The 20,016-nt window shown below is 53.5% G+C and overlaps 1 protein-coding gene across 2 annotated transcripts; it reads right to left on the bottom strand.

The window, feature by feature from the left end:
• Positions 1 to 1,121: 1,121 nt before the first annotated feature.
• KMT5A (lysine methyltransferase 5A) lies at positions 1,122 to 18,407 on the bottom strand. 2 transcript variants are annotated; one of them, XM_032603300.1, is made up of 8 exons: positions 18,341 to 18,407; positions 13,166 to 13,287; positions 11,910 to 12,066; positions 8,603 to 8,822; positions 8,126 to 8,213; positions 5,517 to 5,576; positions 3,725 to 3,915; positions 1,122 to 2,998 (listed from the first exon to the last, which is right to left on the bottom strand). In XM_032603300.1, exons 1-8 carry the CDS (start codon positions 18,348 to 18,350, stop codon positions 2,788 to 2,790), a joined length of 1,059 nt encoding a protein of 352 aa, XP_032459191.1. In that variant the 5' UTR covers positions 18,351 to 18,407; the 3' UTR covers positions 1,122 to 2,787. The 2 variants fall into 2 exon arrangements, with proteins under 2 accessions (XP_032459191.1, XP_032459190.1); XM_032603299.1 differs by lacking the exon at positions 18,341 to 18,407 and adding an exon at positions 13,556 to 13,890.
• Positions 18,408 to 20,016: the final 1,609 nt, after the last annotated feature.

Raw genomic sequence — 20,016 nt, 5'->3', positions numbered from 1 at the left:
TCCAAACCCAGCCCCAGGAGGAGCAGGCTTAGAGGCAATATCTATCAGTCCTGGGCACTTGTAAACAGGGAATGATAGAAAACCACCCAAAATTTTCATCCTAATAATAGCTAACATTGATTACTGAGGATCATCTATGCGCAAGTACTTTTTATGTCTTAAACTCATCCAGTCCTCACCATCACCCCGACACAAGCACCAGTGTCATCTTCGTGTCACCGGGGAGGAAGGTGGCACGCAGGGCGGTTAGGTAACCCGCCCAAGGTTACACAGCTGCTAAGTGGCTGGAACCTGAGGTTCTGTTCCAGGGCCGAGCACTTGGCCACCAGGCCACACTTCCCCTCCAACGTGAGGAGGTAGTAATACGTGACGACTGAATCCTGTGGAAACCCCTGCAAGGCAGGTGGGCAGAGGCTGTTCTGAACCTGATGGACAAATTTCAGAGGGTAAGTGATTTGTTCAGGGTGACAGCTGACAAATGCTTAGAGCCGATCGATGCTGGGAATGGATCTTCCACCTGTAAACCAAGGACTCTACCCACCGTCCCAACCTGCCTCTAGTGCCTGGGGCTGGGGGAACTAAGCCTCTCAGGGGCGGTTGGTGGCGTGTGCGGTGGGGAAGGCGATCTGGGCTGGCGGTGGGGCGGGGGACAGGACGACTTCCAGCACCACTGAGACGCCTACCTGAGAATCAACTCTAGCACGTTAGAAACAACAATGACAGTTACAACAGCTAAAATGTATGCTACTTGCCAGGCATTGTTCTAAGGGGGCAACATGTTTAACTTTTAATCTCCACAAGCAACCTCTGACCCCCCCCCCATGATAAAAACGAAGAGACTGTCCCCTAGGAGGACAGTCACCAAAACTGATTCACACTGGTGCGTAGCCCTTTGTAAAATAAAACGGGAATTCCCTGGCAGTCCAGTGGTTAGGACTCCGTGCTCTCACTGCCGAGGGCCAGGGTTCAATCCCTGGTTGGGGAACTAAGATCCCACAAGCCGTGCAGTGTGGCCGAAACAAAAAGCAATACAAAACCCAAAAAATGCAACCTTTTTTCTGCCTCTGCCTTGTAAAAAACAAACAAAAAACACAAAAAACCAGAATGACACACGTAGCCTCGCCTGGCAATAAATATTTTAATTTTCATTTCATTTTTATGATGACAAATAATTTTCAAGTTTATTTCCTTTTTTTTTTTTTTTAAATACAAAGCTAAACCACAAACAGGTACAACCAAGACATTTTATCTCACATTTACACACTCCCATCAGATCCTCCTCCAATTCACTGACCACTGACCAGGCAAATGTGGGGTGGGGGGAAGACTTTCTTAGGTAGCACCGTCGTGAGACCGGGACAGGGGCACTGAAGTTGAGGACAGGCTCTCATACCTGTCTCCATTCACATTTACCTGGGAGCAGGGGGCCAGGAGACCCCACGTCACAGCTCCAGAGCCCCAGGCCCCTGAACTACAGGTTAACAGAAAGTGGGAATCGGTTGCCCTTTGGGAGGAAGCTACCTGCTGCTCTTCCTGCTGTCACAGTCGAGGTGAAAACTTTACCCTTAGCCGTGATCCCTGGGCCGCTGGGCCCGCCCGCTCCCCTGCACTCCAGCAGCTGGGGTGGGGACCCTGCATTTCGGGGCTCGTAGGCTCACCCTTTGGTTCATGGCTGCATCTTCACAGGAAGGACACCAGGGGGTCTGACAAACAAAAGCCTTGACAGCAGGTCTGGAACTTTCAACCCAGCAGAATCAGGTTGGGGCGGGGGTGGGGAGATGGGGGATTGGGTAAGTAATTTCTGGTCGCACTACAAAACTTTATTTTTGATTAGAATAGTGTACCATCTCAAATCTCTTCTACAGAAACAAAACCAAAGGGGAGAAGAAAAGCCAAACTAAAAAAAAAAAAAACCCAAACAAAAACGCAGCCACGTCACTCACTTCAAGACCTATATACATGTAAGTTGTCTTCTGTGGTTTCTTTTTTTTCTTTTTTGTTTTTTGATTTTTATTATTTTTTTTTAAAATAAGCTCAGTGTTCACATTTCTATAAAGAAATTAACCCAGTTTCGGGAACCCCTGCCCGGCAGGGCTAGGTAAGCAGTGCTTGTTCCTGCCCACATCTGCTTTGATTCCCCGCCCTGATGATTCGAGGTGCCCAGAAAAGCGGCAGCCCGTGGAAGAGTAAATCTAGGCCCGGCCCGTGAGCCACCGGGTCAGTAAGCTTTCGAGAAAGCAGAGGGGAAGACTATCTTACTGTGAAACCTTTTTAAAAAATATTCATACACTTCCACGTGCGCCTGTCGAGATGTCAGGAAAACAAGAGCTTGGGAACATCCCGTCCAGGCCGTGGGGAGGCAGTTCTTCCTCGCGCCCACCTGGCACTGGGACGTCAGGGCTGAGGAGGGGAGAGAGTCCCGGCTCCTCGGGTGGACAAAGGCGCATCGCCCAGCTTCCTAGTTCGTGTTCGACTCTTTCCTCTAAAACCTGTGCTGAGTCTTTGACTGCATGCACGGGAAGCACAAACGTTTGACTTGTATGCAAAAAAGGTACAAAAACAACCAGAATATAAAAGTTTTGGTAATATAAGGCCATCTGTTCAAGTCCACCTTGGAAACCTGTAACAGATATTTAAATACTACAGTGAAAAGGCATCTTAATATACTTTTTTAAAAACATCTGAAGTAATCTGCTAAGATTAAATGTGTAAAAAAAAAAAAGTCAATTCCCTTTGAGGGCACTTTGTCCATTGAAGAAGGGAGGGGGGAGGGGCGGGGCCGTGGGGTTAATGCTTCAGCCAGGGGTGGGCTTCGATGGAAGCCCGGCTGCGGTCCCCATAGTCATACAGGAGCTCCTCCCCAGCCTCGATGTCGCGAGAGGCAATGAGGATGAGGTGAGGCACGCCGTCGATGTCGTGCAGTTTGGTTTGGCAGTTCCCACATTTACTGTGATTGATCAGTCTTCCCAGGCGATTTGTCTCTCTGGTTGCATCCACGCTGGTGGGGAGGGAGGGCGACAGAGGATTAAATTGATAAAGAGGGTTCTGAACCCAGTCAGAGTCATGCTTGCTCTCAGCTCTGGTGGGACGGTTATTTAGGGCCACGTTTTTGGGAAAGCAAAGTAACTCAAAAAAAATATCTTTAAGAGCTCAGAGAGGTGCTCGGTGTGGGGGATCCGAGGCAGGGGGCAGGCCTAGACGGGAATGCAAAAGGCTCTTTGTGGAAGTTCTGCATAATAAATAAGTGAATAAAATTCAACTATGTTGACAGTGGGGGGAGGCCGTGCGGGTGTGGAGGCAGGCAGTACATGGGAACGCTCTGTACTTTCCACTCAGTTTTGCCGGGAACCTAAAACTGACCTAAAAAGTACAGTCTATTAAAGAAAAAGCAATCAATGACACTGCCACACTGGGGACAGAGAAGTCAGCAATTCCCAGAGCTGTTCTGGCCACGGGTCCCAGAGGAGAGGCCAGGTGAGCCCCTACGCAGGCTTTCATGAGACTGGTCTACGTCTTGTCCCACGAGACGGCATCCAGAACCGCTCCGATCCCCAAAATTAAACATGGGAAGCGGGGGAGTGGGGGAGCTGCATCCCAGCTTTGAAAAAAGGCAGCAAGGACTAAACAAGAAGGGGGAGCAGGAGAGTCAGGATGCCCTCAGTGGCCCTCTGGCCGGACCTCTGCCGGGGCGGGGAAGAGCCACTCGAAGCACTAGGGGACTTACCAGTAGGTTTTGCTCAGATACTGAAAATAGTACATGTAGCAGCCCGTGGAGGGGTCTTGCGCGTACAGAGCCTCCCGCTTCTTGGCGTCGGTGATCTCGATGAGGTCCCCGTGGTATTCCACCACAAACTCGCCCCGGGAGAACTGCTTGGTGGCGATCACGCCCCTGCCTTTGCCGTCAATGAGGTCGATCTGTTGGGTGGTGCCAAGAGGGAGGGTTGGTTCATAACAGCAACAAACGCCACAGTGCCACGCCGGCTTCCAGGGGGCGGGAGGCTTGCACCGCGTTCTCTGAACAGCTTTACTGCGGCAGGCCATAAAATTCACTCATTTCACATGTACAGTTTGATGGGTATTAGTCAACATATACAGCTGTGCAACTACTGCCACAATCTATCACCCCAGAGTTCCCTCGTGCCCACCTGCAGAGCCTTGTCACGCCAGATCCTGAGAGATCTGCTAGGTGGGTGCTGCCCCATTTTGCAGGTGAGAAAACGGGATTAGAGAGGCAGAGTTGTGTCCATGGCCACAAAGCTAGGAAGCTGTGTAGCACAGACTCAAATCCACGTCCTGGCCTCTTCGGGGGAGTAGTAGGACCCAGTGTTCTGAGTCTCTCCTTTATCCCATAATTAACCCTCCTGGGTTTCTCCTCAGTCCATTTTAAATGGAGATGGAGGGTGATTGCTTGAGGAGTCCAGACTTAAATTCAGATCCTCCTAGGGCAGCGGTCCCCATCCTTTTTGGCACCGGGGACAGGTTTCGTGGAAGAGAATTTTTCCATGGACGGGGGTGGGGACGTTCAGGAGGTGATGCAAGCGTTGGGTAGCGGGGATGCGGCTTCGCCCGCCTGCCCGCCCGCCCGCTGCTCACCTCCTGCTGTGCGGCCGGGGACGGTATTGGTCATGCAGCCCAGTGGTTGGGGGCCCCTGCCCCAGGGGACTCCCTGGCGGTCCAGTGATTAGGACTCTGAGCTTCCAATGCACGGGGCACAGATTTGATCCCGGGTCAGGGAACTAAGATCCCGCAAGCCGTGCAGTGTGGGCAAAAAAAAATTTCAGATCCCCCTCAATGGTGGGTGGAAACTGAAGCTTTCCAACCCCTGGGTCCTAGTCCAGGGCCATCTGGCCACCACTATGGAGACTTGCTCCCCTCTCATCCACCCAGTGTGTCTGAAATATACGAAGAGAAAAGCAAATCTCCTGGGCATTGCCATTTCCCAGGAAAACAGTCTAGAAAAATCTGATCAGTTTGTCCTTTTAAAAGTTTCCCTAAGCATCATGCTAAATGAAAGAAGCCAGATAAAACAGGCTACACAGTCTATGATTCCATTTGTATGAAGTGTGCAGAACAGGCAAACCCATAGAGACAGCAAGCAGACTGGTAGCTGTCAGGGGCTGAGGGCAGGGAACGCCGAGTGAGTGCAGATGGGTTCGGGGTTTCCGTTTGGGAGGATGAAAAAGTTCTGGAACCAGACAGAGATGATGATCGCACAACTGTGACTGTAGGATGTTCTTAACTGTGCACTTAAAATGGTTACAGCAGTAAATTTTATGTTGCATGTATTTCATAACCTTTAAAAAGTTTCCTCAGGGCAACATCTCATGTTTCCTTCGTGAGGCCTTCCCTTCAACGATACTTTTAGCATTTGGTCCCTCGACAACCTGTAACAGCCCGCCTGGTCACAGTGACCATCAGAGGGTTAAAGCAGCGCAGCTCCTATGTGAGCCTCTGCACCAGGGAAGGTACGACTTCACAGCCTTAACTTCCACGCAGTGGGCCCTGCGGCCCCTTACCTTCATTCCTTCTTCTTTCCCACTTTCAATCAATTCGTCTATTCTTTTCCTTTCTTCAGACTGGGTGCGGAGGAAAGAAAAAATGCGACGCGCATCAGCATTGTCTCCGAGGCCATTCCAGGAGCCCCGGCCGCCCGCAGGTCACTTGCAGTTGGCCTCCAGGGCATTGGTCCCAAAGGATGCCCAGGCCCCCAAGCCCCCATCCTTTCCTCAATGCCCATCTGAGGCGGACCATTCGCCACCTGGGGTTTAAAGAGGCCAAGAGGGAGACAGTGGTGGCCCCAAGGGCAGAATCGGGCTTGTGGCTATGTTCTGTTTGGCCCACGCAGACTTCTAGAAAATAGCGAAATTGCTGACATTTAAAAATCAGGACTCTGACTTCATACGGCAGCAGCCAGGGCCGTTCAGAGGCTGCGCCCTTTAGACGGGGGGCGTGTGCCCACCGCCTGCTCACTGCGGAACCTTCTGGCCTAGAACAGTGCCTGGCACACAGTAAGCCCTCAAAGCAACAACGGCCCCCCCGCCACCCCACATGCACACACACAGCTACCTTGTTAAATGATGAATCAGTTACAAGTGTGCAGAGACAAATGGGAGTAATCGTGGGAGAACTGAGATGGGCGACGGGGGACTTTCCTGCCGTGACAGAACAAGGCAGAGGAGACAAGCTGAGGAGAGCCGGGGCCGTGGAGGCCCTGAATGCACGGCCCTGAGTTTCACTCTGGAGGCTCGGGGGTTTGGGGCATGTGAGCCACCAGCTCTGAGCGTCCTAAAGAGGATTCTGGCAGCAGCCCACAGGGGACCCAGGGCCTGAGTGGGCGGGAAGGGAGCAAGGTGTTGTCTGCGGAGCTCTTTGTCCGTCTCACCCCCGCTGCCCACACCCAGCCCCGGGCCTCGGTTTTGGCCGGCCCCGGAGGGCAGGCAGGTCAGGCCTGACCTCACCCCTGAGACGAGGCCCAGCTGCCCCGCCCTCGGGCTTCACCTCTGCGGTCAAGAGCCGCCGCCACCCTGGCAGCCGCAGCCCAGCAGCCCGGCAGACAGCTGCCTCGCCGTCCTGGCCGGCGACCACCTGGCCGCGGTGCGCGCGCGGCAGAGCCAACACAAACGGCGGCAGGCACAGCGTGTCTCTCCCTCGCCACTGGCTCTGCGTCCGGGGACAGTGTGAGCTTCACTGTGCCGCCCGCTGCTTGCCGCCCGCCTGCTGCAGGGTCCGGCAGACCTGCGGCGCACCCTACTGCAGCCTCCACTGCCCCGACAGAGAGCCCCCGTTGTTGTTGTTTTTAATTAAAAAGGCCAACTCAGCTGCCGCCCCCCCCCCCCGCCCCGCCCCACAGCCCAGAGCGGCGCCTGGTGGAGCCCCAGCCTCCCTGTGTGGGCGCGGCGGCTCTGAGCTGGGCTGGGCGGCGTCCCGGGTTCTGGGGGCTGGCACCGCCTCGCCCTCTGCAGTGGCGTCTCTACGATGACCTCACACCGCCTCCCGCTGCAGGCAAACAGCTTGCAACAGCTTGTTCTTGGCTGAAATACGCTGCCTTTCTAAGGAAATAAAGCCAAAGCTTCTCTCTAGGGGGAAAGATGGACCTCCCCCACTTTTTAAAGGAAGTCCTGCCAGTTCAGAGGTGGGGGGGGCGGAGAGAGGCTAGATCACCATCTGTACAGCCACAGCTCTCACATCAAAAGGCTGAAGGGGTCTGTTCCAGTTGAAAGGCCAGGCCCCCACCTCCCTCGTGGGGGGCAATCCTGAGCGCTACTCCCAAGCCTGAGGGTTATTCTGCCGCTCCCGGGGTGGGAGGGTGGACAGAAGCAGCCGGGGGCTGCAGGGCCCGGCCATACCCTGGGTTTCCCTAACAGAAAGGCAATAACCACACCTCACTGCATCAAATATTGATCACCTGTGCACAGCTCAGCACTCTGCAAACACGGCAGGCAGGGGCCTCACAGCCCAGTCAGCCTTCCTGCCTGGTTTTCGCACGTTCTGAGGGACAGTGGCTGGGTAGGAAAGAGCAGAGAGGGGCCCCAGGAAGGGACAACACGGGGGAAGCAACAGTGACGATAGTTAACAGGTGCTCAGTGCATACCAGGCACGGTTCTAAGTGTTCTACGTGCATTAACTTAAGAATGTAGCCCTCCCAACAACCGCACACGGTACTACTTTATTATCCCATTTTACAGACAGGACAGAGAGGCACAGAGCGGTTAAGTAACTGGCCCGACGTCATACAACCAGGAAGCGGTTCCCAAGCCACTGCTCTTCACCACCTCGAGACATGAAACTTCTGGACAGCAGAAAAACAAGCCTCCCAAGAGCACGCAGCCCTCATGGTCCTAGGCTCCAATGGCCCTGCCAAAGCCACTTTCATGGTGAGTCCTGACTTTCCAGGCCACATGCTACAGGCGACAAGGCTCCTTCACAGAGGCATCGTAACTAAGCTTCCTGGTGACCCAGAGCGTTATGACGGCCCCCACCAGATCAAGGAGAATATCGAGGCCATGGAGGCCAAGAGACTTGTCCCAAGATGATACAAAGCGAGCTCAGGCTGTGCACGGCAAGCACTGCCCACTGGGATGCCCTGCCCCTTCCGAGAGCCGGAATCAAAACCACGTGACTCTACCTGCAGCTCAGCTTTGCTCTTCCTGGAGCTCCTTCGAACAGGGTAGAAATCTGTGAGCTTACGATTCTGCTGCGTTTTTCCTTGAGCTCTGGGGTGAGAAAGGAAGAGGAGAAAACAAGTATTAGCACCGAGACCGCATTCACGTCCAGGAGGCACACAACCCCTGAGCAGCAGGCACCTTGGAAGCCATGTCACTTCAACACCTCTGTCCACCGTGGCCCAGGGTCACTCAGGCTCACCTGCCCACGGGGGCCTCAGAGAGAGTGTCAAAGACAGGCTGCCTACTCTCGGCGGGGAGCGGGCTCCTGAGCTCTGGTCCCATGACAGACCAAGATGCTGACAAACAGTGGTGTCCCCGGTGGCGACTCAGGAATCTGAGCCTTGACGGCTCAAGGGGCTGAGAGGGTGGGCGGCCTCACCCCTGCCGGCACTAGGCAGGCTGCCCTGTGTTAGGGGTGGCCTCCAGGGGGCACTTACTTTTTCCTGGGAGCCTGTTTGGCCCTGACGGGCTTTTTCAGGGCTTGCTTGGCAGCAGCTGCATTGGGAGAATCACAAGACGAGGTCGGGGTTTTGGGAGGTTCTGTTGCTTCAGATTTTTGGTTTGGAAAAGGGGCCAGGGGACCTCTCCTGGCGTCTTTGATCTTCTGTTCCTCGGCCTTCATGGAGCTTCGTATTGCATTCCCAGAGTTTCTTTTCTCTGTGGGCAGAAGGTGGGGGGAGACAGGCTGACTCTGGACCCGCCGGCTCCCGCTTTCCAGCCCTCAGCCGCATGCTAAGACAGGCTTGGAGAGAAGAGAGGGGTGGGGCATGTTGGGCAGCCGTGCCCTTGGGCTGTTAAGCCTGGTGTCCACTAACCAGTATCTTGGGCAAAGCGTCTGGCTTTACTTTTTGACCCAGACACTGGGTGCAGCTTTTGGTCTTCTGCATCTTTTTTTTCTTTTTCTAGCTTTGTTGAGGTATAATTGATAAATACAATTATAAGATATTTGAACTGTTATACCATGATGAGTCAACATATACATTGTGAGTGGATCCCTCTCATCTAATTAATCAACACATCGGGCCTTCTGCATCTTGAGGGAAAGAGCCCTTGAAGCAGAAGCACCACGGCCAGCAACACTGGCCTGAGGGCTCGACCAATGGCTTTTCAGGAAATGGGCTGCAGACCCCAGGGAAAAAAGCTAAATTCCTAAAGGGTGGGCCAGTGTTGGTGGACAGGAGTAAGGCAATAAAGCAGAACCTCTCCCCAGCAAAGACCTCTTCCCCAAGAGCTAGCTGCCTAGAGTGATTCATTTCAGACTCGTTTTCTTTCTTTTTTTTTTTTTTAAATTCCCTGTTCTAACAGGGTCGAAGCCCAGTGTTCACAGTGGTTCCCAGCACGGTGCCCCGACACCAGTCAGTGTGTTGTGAGGGACGTCGCCAATGACTTGTTACTAAAAATAGTTGTGGAGCACCAGTGTTGGACTATTTTTTTTCAAAAGAGATTTTATTTTTAACAGATAATTAAATAATACATTGCTGGTGGGAATGTAAGATGGTGCAGTCACTTCGGAAAAGAATTTGGCAGTTCTCCAAAATGTTAAACATAGAGTTACCATATGACCCAGCAATTCTAGTTCTAGGAATCTATCAAGAGAATGAAAAGCAGATTCTACACAAAAACCTGGATATGAACGTCTGCAGCAGCTTATTAACAGCCAAAAACTGGAAACAACCTGAACGTCCATCAAATGATGAATGGGTAAAGAAAATGTGGTACATCTGCAGGATGGAATATTATTCAGCCACAGAAAGGAACGAAGTACCGACACAGGCTACAACATGGATGAACCCTGAAAACATTATAATGAGTCAAAGAGGCCAGACACAAAAGGCCACGTATTAGATGACTCCATTTATAGGAAACGTCTGGAATAGGCAAATCCATAGAGACAGGAAATAAATTAGTGGCTGCCTGGGGCTGGGGCAACGGAGGAATGGGGAGCGACTGTGAATAGGTACAGGTTTTCTTTTTGGGGTGATGAAAATGTACTGGAGTTTAACAGAGGTGACAGTCGCACATATCTGTGAATATGCTAAAAACCACTGAATCGTACCCTTTAAAATGGTGAACTTCAGGATATCAGAATTATATCTCAATAAACAAAAGAGAAAAATAAATACATCAGCACCCATCCAGACCATTCTTGCTCCTTGTACGCCCTCCTGGGTGGAGGTAAGGCGTCAGGCGTAACCCTACAAGTGGGTGGTGCTCGTGAACATCAGCAGTCATGTTGAGTCTGCACCAAGGCAGGAAAAGGGTCTAGAATCATGGACAAGAACCTGGACCTTGGGGTCTCCTCCAATGTTCCTCCAGCCCCCAATTCTGACTGTCACCATGTAGTAACACTACGAGTCACATCAGCTAGCTTGTGCCCCGTGTCCCCATTTAGGACAATCTACATCCTGCCCCGTTCCAGAGGGGACGTGAGACTGGCTGAGTGCCATCTCAAAAGAGCCCCTTCCCCAACCCAGTGTGGTGAGTGCTGTCCTGAGTGCTGCCTACGCTGAACTGCGGGGAGGGGCAGGCCGTGATGCTCGCAGCCCAGTGGAGAACAGGCTGACTTATGGAGCACTCACAAAGCTGCCCCCCACTCCTTTTTTTTTGGCCGCACTGCACGGCTTTTGAGATCTTAATTCCCCCGAACGGGGACTGAACCCGGGGTCCAGGGCAGTGAAAGAGCCGCGTCCTAACTACTGGGCCACCAGGGAATTCCCTCACAAAGCCCATCTGCACCTGCTCTTTAACTGACCTTCAGAATGGTCCTGTAGGACTCCTCTCTCTCACACTGTACAGAGAGAACGGAGGCTCAGAAAAGAGTAGCAAACTGCCCACGTCCCTTCCTTTGATAAATGGCAGAGCTAGGATTGGAACCTTTAAGTCATATGAAGTAACATCACCCTGTGTACCAGGGGGAATCAGGCAGAGGGCTGGCTCCTGCCCCTGGGTCTCAGATCTGGCCCAGAGGTTGGGCTACCCCATCCCTTACGGCACTTTCTGTTAACGAATACAAAGCTTCCTTGTACGGAGCTGCTGATAGCCAGAGTTTTGCTTCTCTAAGGCAAGGTTTAATCAGAAGGGAGCACGGTGAATTGGGGAAAGCTCACGTGCACTGGCGCCCCCGCCCCACCCTCAGCTTTAAAAGGGAATATTTGGGTTAGATCAAGATGTGTAAGAGGTCTCAGCGTGTTTTGCAGGGCCAGACAGAATTTTCAATAACCATTAATTTTCTTGCTCAATATTTTAACCCCAAATCTCATTCCAGAGTATGCTGCTCCAGAGACTAGCACTGAACACTTGAGTAGAAAGAAACTTTAGAACTGAGGTCAAGGCCACCTCATAAAAGGGAAGGAAATCAGGTCCTTAGGTTCACACGACTCGGCGGGAGTGCAAGCGCCTGGTCCGGACAACCTAGACTCATAATTTCTGTACTTTCAGCACCTGTGAGCCTCTCTAACAACAGGCCAGGTGCCGTATTGTTGCAACTTGGCAAGATAATCAAGCCTGAAGGACACGCTAACTCTTGTGAAAGCAGGGAGAACCTGTCAGACCAACAGGGCACACGCCCTGGAACAGGCAGCTCTTTCCCCCTTGTCTGTGTTTCCCAGCAGCAAGACCAAACATGGTTCAAACCTCTTGAACTTTGGCTTGAAAAGGCTGGATAAAAATTTAGCACATTTACATTATTCTGCAGGATGCGAGCGGGCCAGCTACGGTCAGAACAGGGCCATTTCAGAGGCTTACCGTCGCGTTTCCTGTAGATTCCGGCTAACGGCTTCCCCTGGCATTTGACTTCGTGATGTGCAACTGAGTTCTCTTCCTGAAGGGGGGAACGCATTCCAGAGCATTTGTTCGGGCTCATGTAGGTATAGATCTTTGACTGCCCGGTAAATACATTCTCCTAAAACGACAAATGCATATTCTGAAAGAGGCTTGAAGAAGAAGATCCCACAAGATTTAGGCAGCCAAGGGGGCAATCAGAATACAAAAGACAAAAAATAGACAACATCTCTCAAAAACTGGGCTACTCCAGCCCCAGCAGAGCAGTGGAAGGTTCAGAATCCCCCAGGTCCAAGTCCGTCTCTAATTCCATTCGCTAAGGGGGGACATCTGGCCAGCAGAACCAGCCGTCCACAAAAGTCTATATAAGAAGGAGGCAACCTACCCGTAGCAAGGAGGTCAGAAGGACCAGGGTAAACAAGGCCGGGATGGGAAGGGCTGGCCTAGTGCAGGAGCCGACTGCCCTGGCAGGAGCTGCAGGGACTCTGGCACAGAAGCGGGCCTCAGGGAACCTGATCAACCACTTCTCAGTCCTGAGGTCAGCTGGCAGGACCTACCATTACTGCCTGAATCTTCTGTGTGCCCAAGCCTGGCCCCTCACAAAACATGCAGCCCAGCAGCCTCCAAGGACTGCGGGACTGGGCTGCGGTTGGGGTAGTTCTCTCGGGCTAACTGGGGGGTGCAGAGCTAGAGGAAGAAACGCCTAGAACCGTCGCATTTAGGGCGGTTACTCGACTGCGGTGGGCAGACCGGTGGGGCGGACAGGTCACTGCTGGTGTCTCTGGGTGTGCGGCCTCTCCTCTGAGTAAGCACAGACAGGAGGAGGGCCTTCCCAGAAACCCTACTGAGCCTTTCTGCCTGGTGAGCCATTCAACACCAAGTCAGCGAGACCCTGTGACCTCCCCGAGGGCCCCGGGCAGGCCCCGCACACTCTGGGAAGGCGGCCACCACAGGAGTGGCTGGGTCTCGGGGCCTGGAAATGCCATAAAGACACAAACTTTTACGAGGTCAAACACTGCCAGGGTCATGGCGGAGCGGGTGTGGGCGCCACTCCCAGGCAGGCAGCAGAAAAGGAAGCTGCCCGGCCGGGCGCCCCGCCCGCACCCCCGCCCCAGGGCCGCGGGGGCGCCCACGTGCTCTCGGAGCGGGGTCGGCAGGGGCGCCCTGCCGCACGGCCCTTCGGGGCGCGCCGAGCGAGTGCGGGGAGGGTGCCTGCTTACCCCGTTGGTGCGGGGCCTCCCCGGGCCCCTCCGCTCCACCATCTCCGGGCCCGGGGCCGTCGCTGCCACCGCCGCCGCCGCCGCCGCCGCCTCCACCGCGCGGGGCTTGGACATCTTCCTGCCTGGAGAGGGGGACCCGGGGGAAGCGGGGGAGGGGGCGCTCAGGGCGCGGCGGGGCGGGGAGCGGGGCCGCCCGGGCCGGGCGCCGCGGCGGCGCCTCCCGCCGCAGCCATGTTCCGAGGGCCCGGCGGCGGTGGGCCGCCCGCGCCGCCGGGAGGCCGGGGCCGGCCGGCGGGGCCAGGCCGGAGCCCGAGTCGCCCTCCCGCCGCCCGGCCCGGCCGGGCCCCGCGCGCCGCCCGCCCCCCGCGCGGCCGGGCCCGACACACCCACCTGCAGCCCGGCCAGGCCCATGGCGGCGCGCCCCGCGCCCTCGCCCTCGCCGCCGCCGCGGCCCGGCCACCAGCGCTGCCGCTGCCGCTGCTGCTGCTGCTGCCGCCGCCACCAGCGCCGCCGCGGCGCCCCGGGGAAGGGCCGGCGGCGCCCCACGGCGCCCCCTTCCCCCATGGCCTGCGAGGCAGAGCCCGGCACCCGCGCGCCGCGGCAGCCCCGGCCGGCCCGGGACCGAAGACGCAGGGAGGGAGGCGCTGGCGGCGCGTCCTCCGCGGCCCGCCCGCTCGCCGCTGCCGCCACCCACCGTCCGCTCCCGGCCGGGGAGGGGGCTGGCAGGGGCGGCGCTGCGAGGCTCCTCCGGAGCGAGGGAGGGAGAAGGGGAGGGAACGAAGGAGGGCGGGCCCCGCGGCCGCGAGGAATCCCGACTCGGGCGCGCCCCCTCTCGCGCGTCCTCAGCCACTCGGGGAGGAAGGGGTGTGAAACATGATAATGACAGTCCGGGCTCTCGGCCGGCCAGGCTCCTACTCTCGCTGGCTCCAATGGCTATTTCGGGAGACCCGTCCGTGCCAGGCGCAGTCGGCAGCGGTGAACGCGACAGGCGAGAGCCCTCTTGTGTGCCCGAGCCTGTGCTCACGGAGTGTTTTCCTGGGCGTTTAACCTTCCCGGCAAGCCCCTGGGGGCCAGGTCCTGTGGCTAACCCGTTTATGATGAGGATACTGAGCTTCCAAGGAGGGGCAGAGGCTTGTCCAAAGCCACAGAACTAGAAAGCGATCAGGTTAGGTGTCAAACCCAGGCGGTCTGCACCTGACCGGTCCGGACCCTGGGGAAATAGAGCCAGGAATTATAACGGTATGTTTGCTGGGTGCTTCTTTTGCATACCTTATGCCATTCAGACCTCACAACAGCCCTTTGAAGGTAGACACCATTATTTTCTCTTCCACAGACAGGGAAAACAACCTCGGAGAAGTGAGGAGCTTGGCCAAGTTCTCAGAACTAGAAATAGATTACCAGGCCAACAGACCAGAGCCTACACTCCTGGCCACTAACTTCCAGGTTACAGGTGAGGAAATAAACATAGAGGAGCAAATGGTGTTGCAGAGGGTTTAGCAAGTCACCCAAGTCTCCTGTCCTCGAGGAAATGTCCTGGGAGGCAGGGGTTCCAGTATACCTTACTGCCCTGAACCACTGTGCTGTAGCCATTAGGGTTTGAGGGCCCATGGCCAAAAGAGTCCCTGTATTTGTTCAAAGTCATAATGCAAACGAGACACCTCGGGGCATCTAGCCTTGGGTTATGGCCTGAGAGGCAAAGATTGGGTATCTCTCCCTGCATCTGCCCCAGAGGTGCTTTGTGACCATAGCCAACTCCCTTACCCAGACTAGCCCTCAGCATCCTCATGGATAAAAACTGAGAACTATGAATTCCACAACGTACCCAGGGCACCTTTGACATCCACAGATAAACAAATGGCTGTCACTTTAAGTAGCTGCCTCCCCTTAGAAGGGATAAGACAGTGGATTAAATGGCAAGACACTGCTCAGGACAACACCTCCCAAATCAGCTCGTGCTTTAGAATCCTTCAGAGCAGGGCTGGGGAGCCCCTGCCATACCCATCCAACCACTGACTCCAGTGGGGTAGGCTAGTCTGCCCACTTGAATACCCAAGAGACCATGCAGAGTTAGGATTCTAAAGTGACACTCTGACACACAGGTTGAGCCATCTGAAACAGTGTCTGTTACCTCTGCAGGGCAGAGAAGGTTTGTAGTTCGTTGCCAAACTATCATGGGAATCATGGTCTGGAGGCAGGAAGCAGAAGCTCAGATCAGCTTGTCCATTTCTCATACTATTTTAACTCCCTCGCCCCCACTACACACACCTACTCAGGGCTATAGCTTTCTCCATCATAGCCCACAAAATGCAGGGGATACGTTAAAATACAAGTCTAGCACCCATTTGTCTCAACTCTGCAGCTCTAGTAGCTAGAAAATTTCGTTCAAATCCTTCAGTAAAGTTTCAAAACACTTTGTTTTGTCTGTACGTGAGGTGTTCATATGTGCCTAACAAATACATACACCCAGTCACAGAAATAAAAACTCTTAATGTTGCCCAGGGTCTCACAGAAATAGAATCCAACAGCAATGATACTAATAGCTTGCACTTACTGAATGTTTACTGTGTCAGGCCGTACAATAATGCATTATTTAATTTAACCTTCCCAGCCATTTATGAGAAGGTACTATTCTATTTCACAGATGTAGAAATCGAGGCTTGAGGAAAATAAATCACTTGCCTAAGGGTCACATGACTGAGATACTGATGGATATGAGGCTACTTCAGCATAAAAAAATGTATATTGCTTTCCTCAAACTCAGACACTAAAATACCAATTCATTCATTCAACAAGCATTTATTGACTACCTACTGTGTTCCAGGCCCTGTGCTAAAGACGCAACAATGAACACAGACAGAGATGGAGCATACTAAGGCCAGAGGGGTGGGTAGGCCCCTTACAGGCCAGGGTGAGGACTGTGGATTTGATCCTAAGAACAGAAGGGGAGGTTAGGGGCAGAAGGAGTGGTGAGAGTCACATGATAAATATCTGTGTTCTTGGGGACCACTCTAGCTGCTGAGGCACAATAAATTGGAGATGGTCACAGTGGGAAGAGGGAGACCAAGTATGAGGCCATCTGACAGTGGCAGTAGAAATGGGGAAAAGTAGATGTACGGATCCTGCCCAAAGTAATATCCTTGAGGCTGTAAATATTTACATGATTGTAAAACTTCAAAACCAGAGAGGAGTTACCCAGTATCTGAACATTTTGTTCATGTGACTCCACAGGGCTCTCAAAGTGAACTACAACTTAGGAACAAAGACCTCTTTTCTAGAAGAAAAAGACTGACCCTTCATTGGGGGGGCGGTCATGTGAGTCACTGAGAATCATTAACCAGTGCATTACAAAGGTGATTTGTAACCTGTTATGGTAGAAGCTGGGTACACTCATCTTCACTTTGGCTAAAAAAGGGAGGTAGAGTGGAACAAACAAAGACACAGAATGGCCAGAGTCTGGACAGTGACTTTGGACTTCAGCTTCCACCTCTGAAAAATGGAAGTAATAGTTTGTAAAGATTAACTGACATAATAAAGCACCTGGCCCTCAATGGTAATTATTACTTGCCTATATTGAGTATTCAAGTATTTCAATGGCAAAGTGGTTCACTTTGTTTCCCCCCAACACATTAATTAAAACAAGCTATTTTTATTTTAATGCACTACTGTTAAAACAGGTAGTTTAGGGCTTCCCTGGTGGCGCAGTGGTTGAGGGTCCGCCTGCCGATGCAGGGGACATGGGTTTGTGCCCCGGTCCGGGAAGATCCCACATGCCGCGGAGCGGCTAGGGCCGTGAGCCATGGCCGCTGAGCCTGCGCGTCCGGAGCCTGTGCTCCGCAACGGGAGAGGCCACCAACAGTGAGAGGCCCGCGTACTGAAAAAAAAACACACACACACACAAAAAACAGGTAGTTTAAATGATTTTGCTGCTGTGATGGGAAAAATGAATCAGGGAAGCACAGCTTTATTAAGATATGTCAGATAAATTAGATATTATTAAATATACTTTTAGATGCTTAACCCTTTTCTGAAGAAAAATATTTAAGGCATCTTACTTTTCTGTGTGGACTGGGTTACGAAGCTCTTTAACATGAAGTTCACTATGCCTCATTTCTTAATCATAATCTAGGTAAATCTTGTCCCAAAAGACCGTAAAGGGATGCTGGGAGAATAAATGATGCACCTTGGTGCAGGGGCTGAAAACAAAGAAGCCCAATAAATATTTGCTGAATGAATCCTTATTTTATTCATTATGATCGCCACAGGGAGCATACTGCATTAACGCAAATTCCTACTAATACGTAATATCCTGAGAATTTTGAGAAAAATGTAAAACCTCAACTTATTTCTTTTAAATAATAATTCAAGTGAACCATCACGCTAAAGTTTTTGCATGAAGGAGACACAGCGGCTGGAAATGACCAGCGGTTGGAGATCACTTTGCCGCATAACGTGGGTCTTACTGTCCTGACAGCCAACTAACTGCGAAGAACTTCAGGCAGGGACATCGCCTCCCTCGCGGCTGCACAAACCCACCCAAGCCATCTCCCGTGGGCAGGAGTACTGATCAGCTGCGGCGCGAAGGGCCGCCCCGGGAGGTGCCAGGGGACCTGTTTCACCCCGAAGTGGGCCAGCGGGGCCCGTCCCCGCCCCGGCGGCGCAGAGCTGACTCAGGGAGTGGGGAGGGAAAGGAAGGCGCCTGCCGCGGGGTCCACTCCGACGCGCTCCCCACCATGTAGGTTACCGATCTGCGCCCTCGCCTCGGGGTCACCTCCTTTCCTAACAAGAGAGAGCCCTTAAGCAGGCGAAGCCTCGCCCTCCCCCCATTTGTATCAATGACAACCATTCCCTGGAGGTGCCCTGCGCTTTAGTTTCCAAACAGCTTTGACATATGGCCCCATTGCGTCGGGAGAGGCAGGCCACCGGGTGCCCACACTTTAAAGAGGGGAAACCGAAGCACGGGAGTGGGAGGGGTTTCTGGGGGCTTCGGAAGCGAGGGTGGGGACGAGGTGGGGAAGGTTCCGCAGCCCCTCCCCCCCGCACCCCAGCTCGTCCCCGCGTTCCGTGCGAGCAGCCGGCGGGAGAGCGCCTCCCTGCCGCAGCTCCCGCCACCTCGGTCCCGCCTCCAGCGCGACCCCCTATCCCAGCTGCCCCGGCGCTGGCCACCCGGGCCAATACCTCTAGCCATGGCCGCGCTCTGTCACCGCCTAGGATCTCCCGGGAAACGCAGCTTTCGAAAAAAGTTACAAGTGTAGCCAACTGCTCCGCCGGACCCCGGCTGCTGCCCTGATTGGCGCCGCCGCCCGCCTTTCCCCAGGTTGCCCGCCGTGATAGGCGAACTCGAGAGGGAAAGCCCGCCCTTCTCCCCTCCTCCCCGGAGGGGGCGGGGCGAGCGGCCGCACTTCATACAAACGCTTTCAGGACAGGTCCCAGCGGAGGACGTGGGAGGGGGTTTAAATTTTACCGTCTTCCCACGTTGATTGGCTGCGCTGGAAGGACATCCGCGCTGCCATTGGGAGGCCCCAAACTCCGCCCTCTCCGGGTGCTGCAGCTCCGCCCCGGGGAGATTTAGTCACGCGGCTGGAGGCCCGGACTAGGATTAGACCCACTCGGGACTTCCGGTTTTTCGGGCGTTTGACCGGAACCCGACCTTTGACCCCTCGACCTCCCCTTTTGACCTGGGAAGCCTAGGTCCCAGCAGTTTAACATCTGCACCACCTTGACCATTCCAGCAGTTTAATCCATTCATTCCTAAATTGAAAGGTTTATCGAGTCCGCTTTTACAGTATTCAAAACCCGCGGGCACAGTTCTTAACCAACTGAGTCAGCCTCGCTGAGCCACAGCGATCCCAGCCCAACATACCCCAACCGTTTTACAGATGGGGAAAGAGAGGACCAGCCGGAACATGTAACTAACTTGCTGCCCAGTGTCACCCAGCAATTTAATTGCAGGTCCTGGATCAGTCTTTTGACTGTTAGTCCACTAGAGGGCTACCTTAACCCCACGGAAACAACCGGGCACCTTTCTCCACCCAGGGGAGCTCGGTGGTAAGGTCCCAGAGAAACATAGGTGTCCTGGATATTCTTTGCTTTGAACACAGGTAAGGTGTCCAGTTACAGCTCTTCCCTGGGGATCCCTCCTGGACATAGGAGGAGAGGTCACTCATCCATTCTCTCTCTTCGGTCCCCAAGAAGATTTTGGAATCCCCACCATTGCCCGAGTACCCTACCATTGCACCAGGAAAGTAGGAGAGCAAAATAAGGTGATATATGTGAAAACACTGGGAAAAGTAGGAAGCAACACTTTTCTCACTCACTGTGTGCCCTTTGGTATATTATTTCAGCTCTCTGTCCCTCGGTTTACCCAGCTGTCAAATGATGGAGTCAGCTGTGATCTCCAAGTTTCCTTCCAGCTTCCATAAATACATAGAGGTTTGTACTTTCTCTAAAATGCATTAATTCAACATTTATTGAGCTGTATACCTGACACTGTCTGGTCCCCCAAGGATACAGTGGCAAATAAGACAGATCCCTACATTTTTTAGGACAGAAACAAACAAGAAATCACTTTTTAAATATTAAATAGTGATTAATGTTATGGGTGAAATGAAAACAGGGAATTTTACAGAGTGTGAGTGGGGAGATCATTGCTTCTATGGATTGGTGAAGTCAGAGAAATCCTCTTTGAGTTGGTGGCTTTAGGTTATACCCTAAATAAGTGAGTCCCAAGGGAGAAGGTACTTGTAGGTAGAGGGAATAGTGAGCGCAAATGCCCCAGAAGTGGGAATAAGCTTGGTTGTCTGGGGAAAGAAAAAGAAACCCAATGTGATCGGAACTGAGTGTATGATGAGAAT

The sequence above is a fragment of the Phocoena sinus genome, chromosome 14 (genome assembly GCF_008692025.1).
Source record: "Phocoena sinus isolate mPhoSin1 chromosome 14, mPhoSin1.pri, whole genome shotgun sequence".
Taxonomy (NCBI): Eukaryota; Metazoa; Chordata; class Mammalia; order Artiodactyla; family Phocoenidae; genus Phocoena; species Phocoena sinus.
The sequence above is the reverse complement of the archived record's forward strand: the minus strand, read 5'-3'. Positions and strand labels throughout refer to the sequence as shown.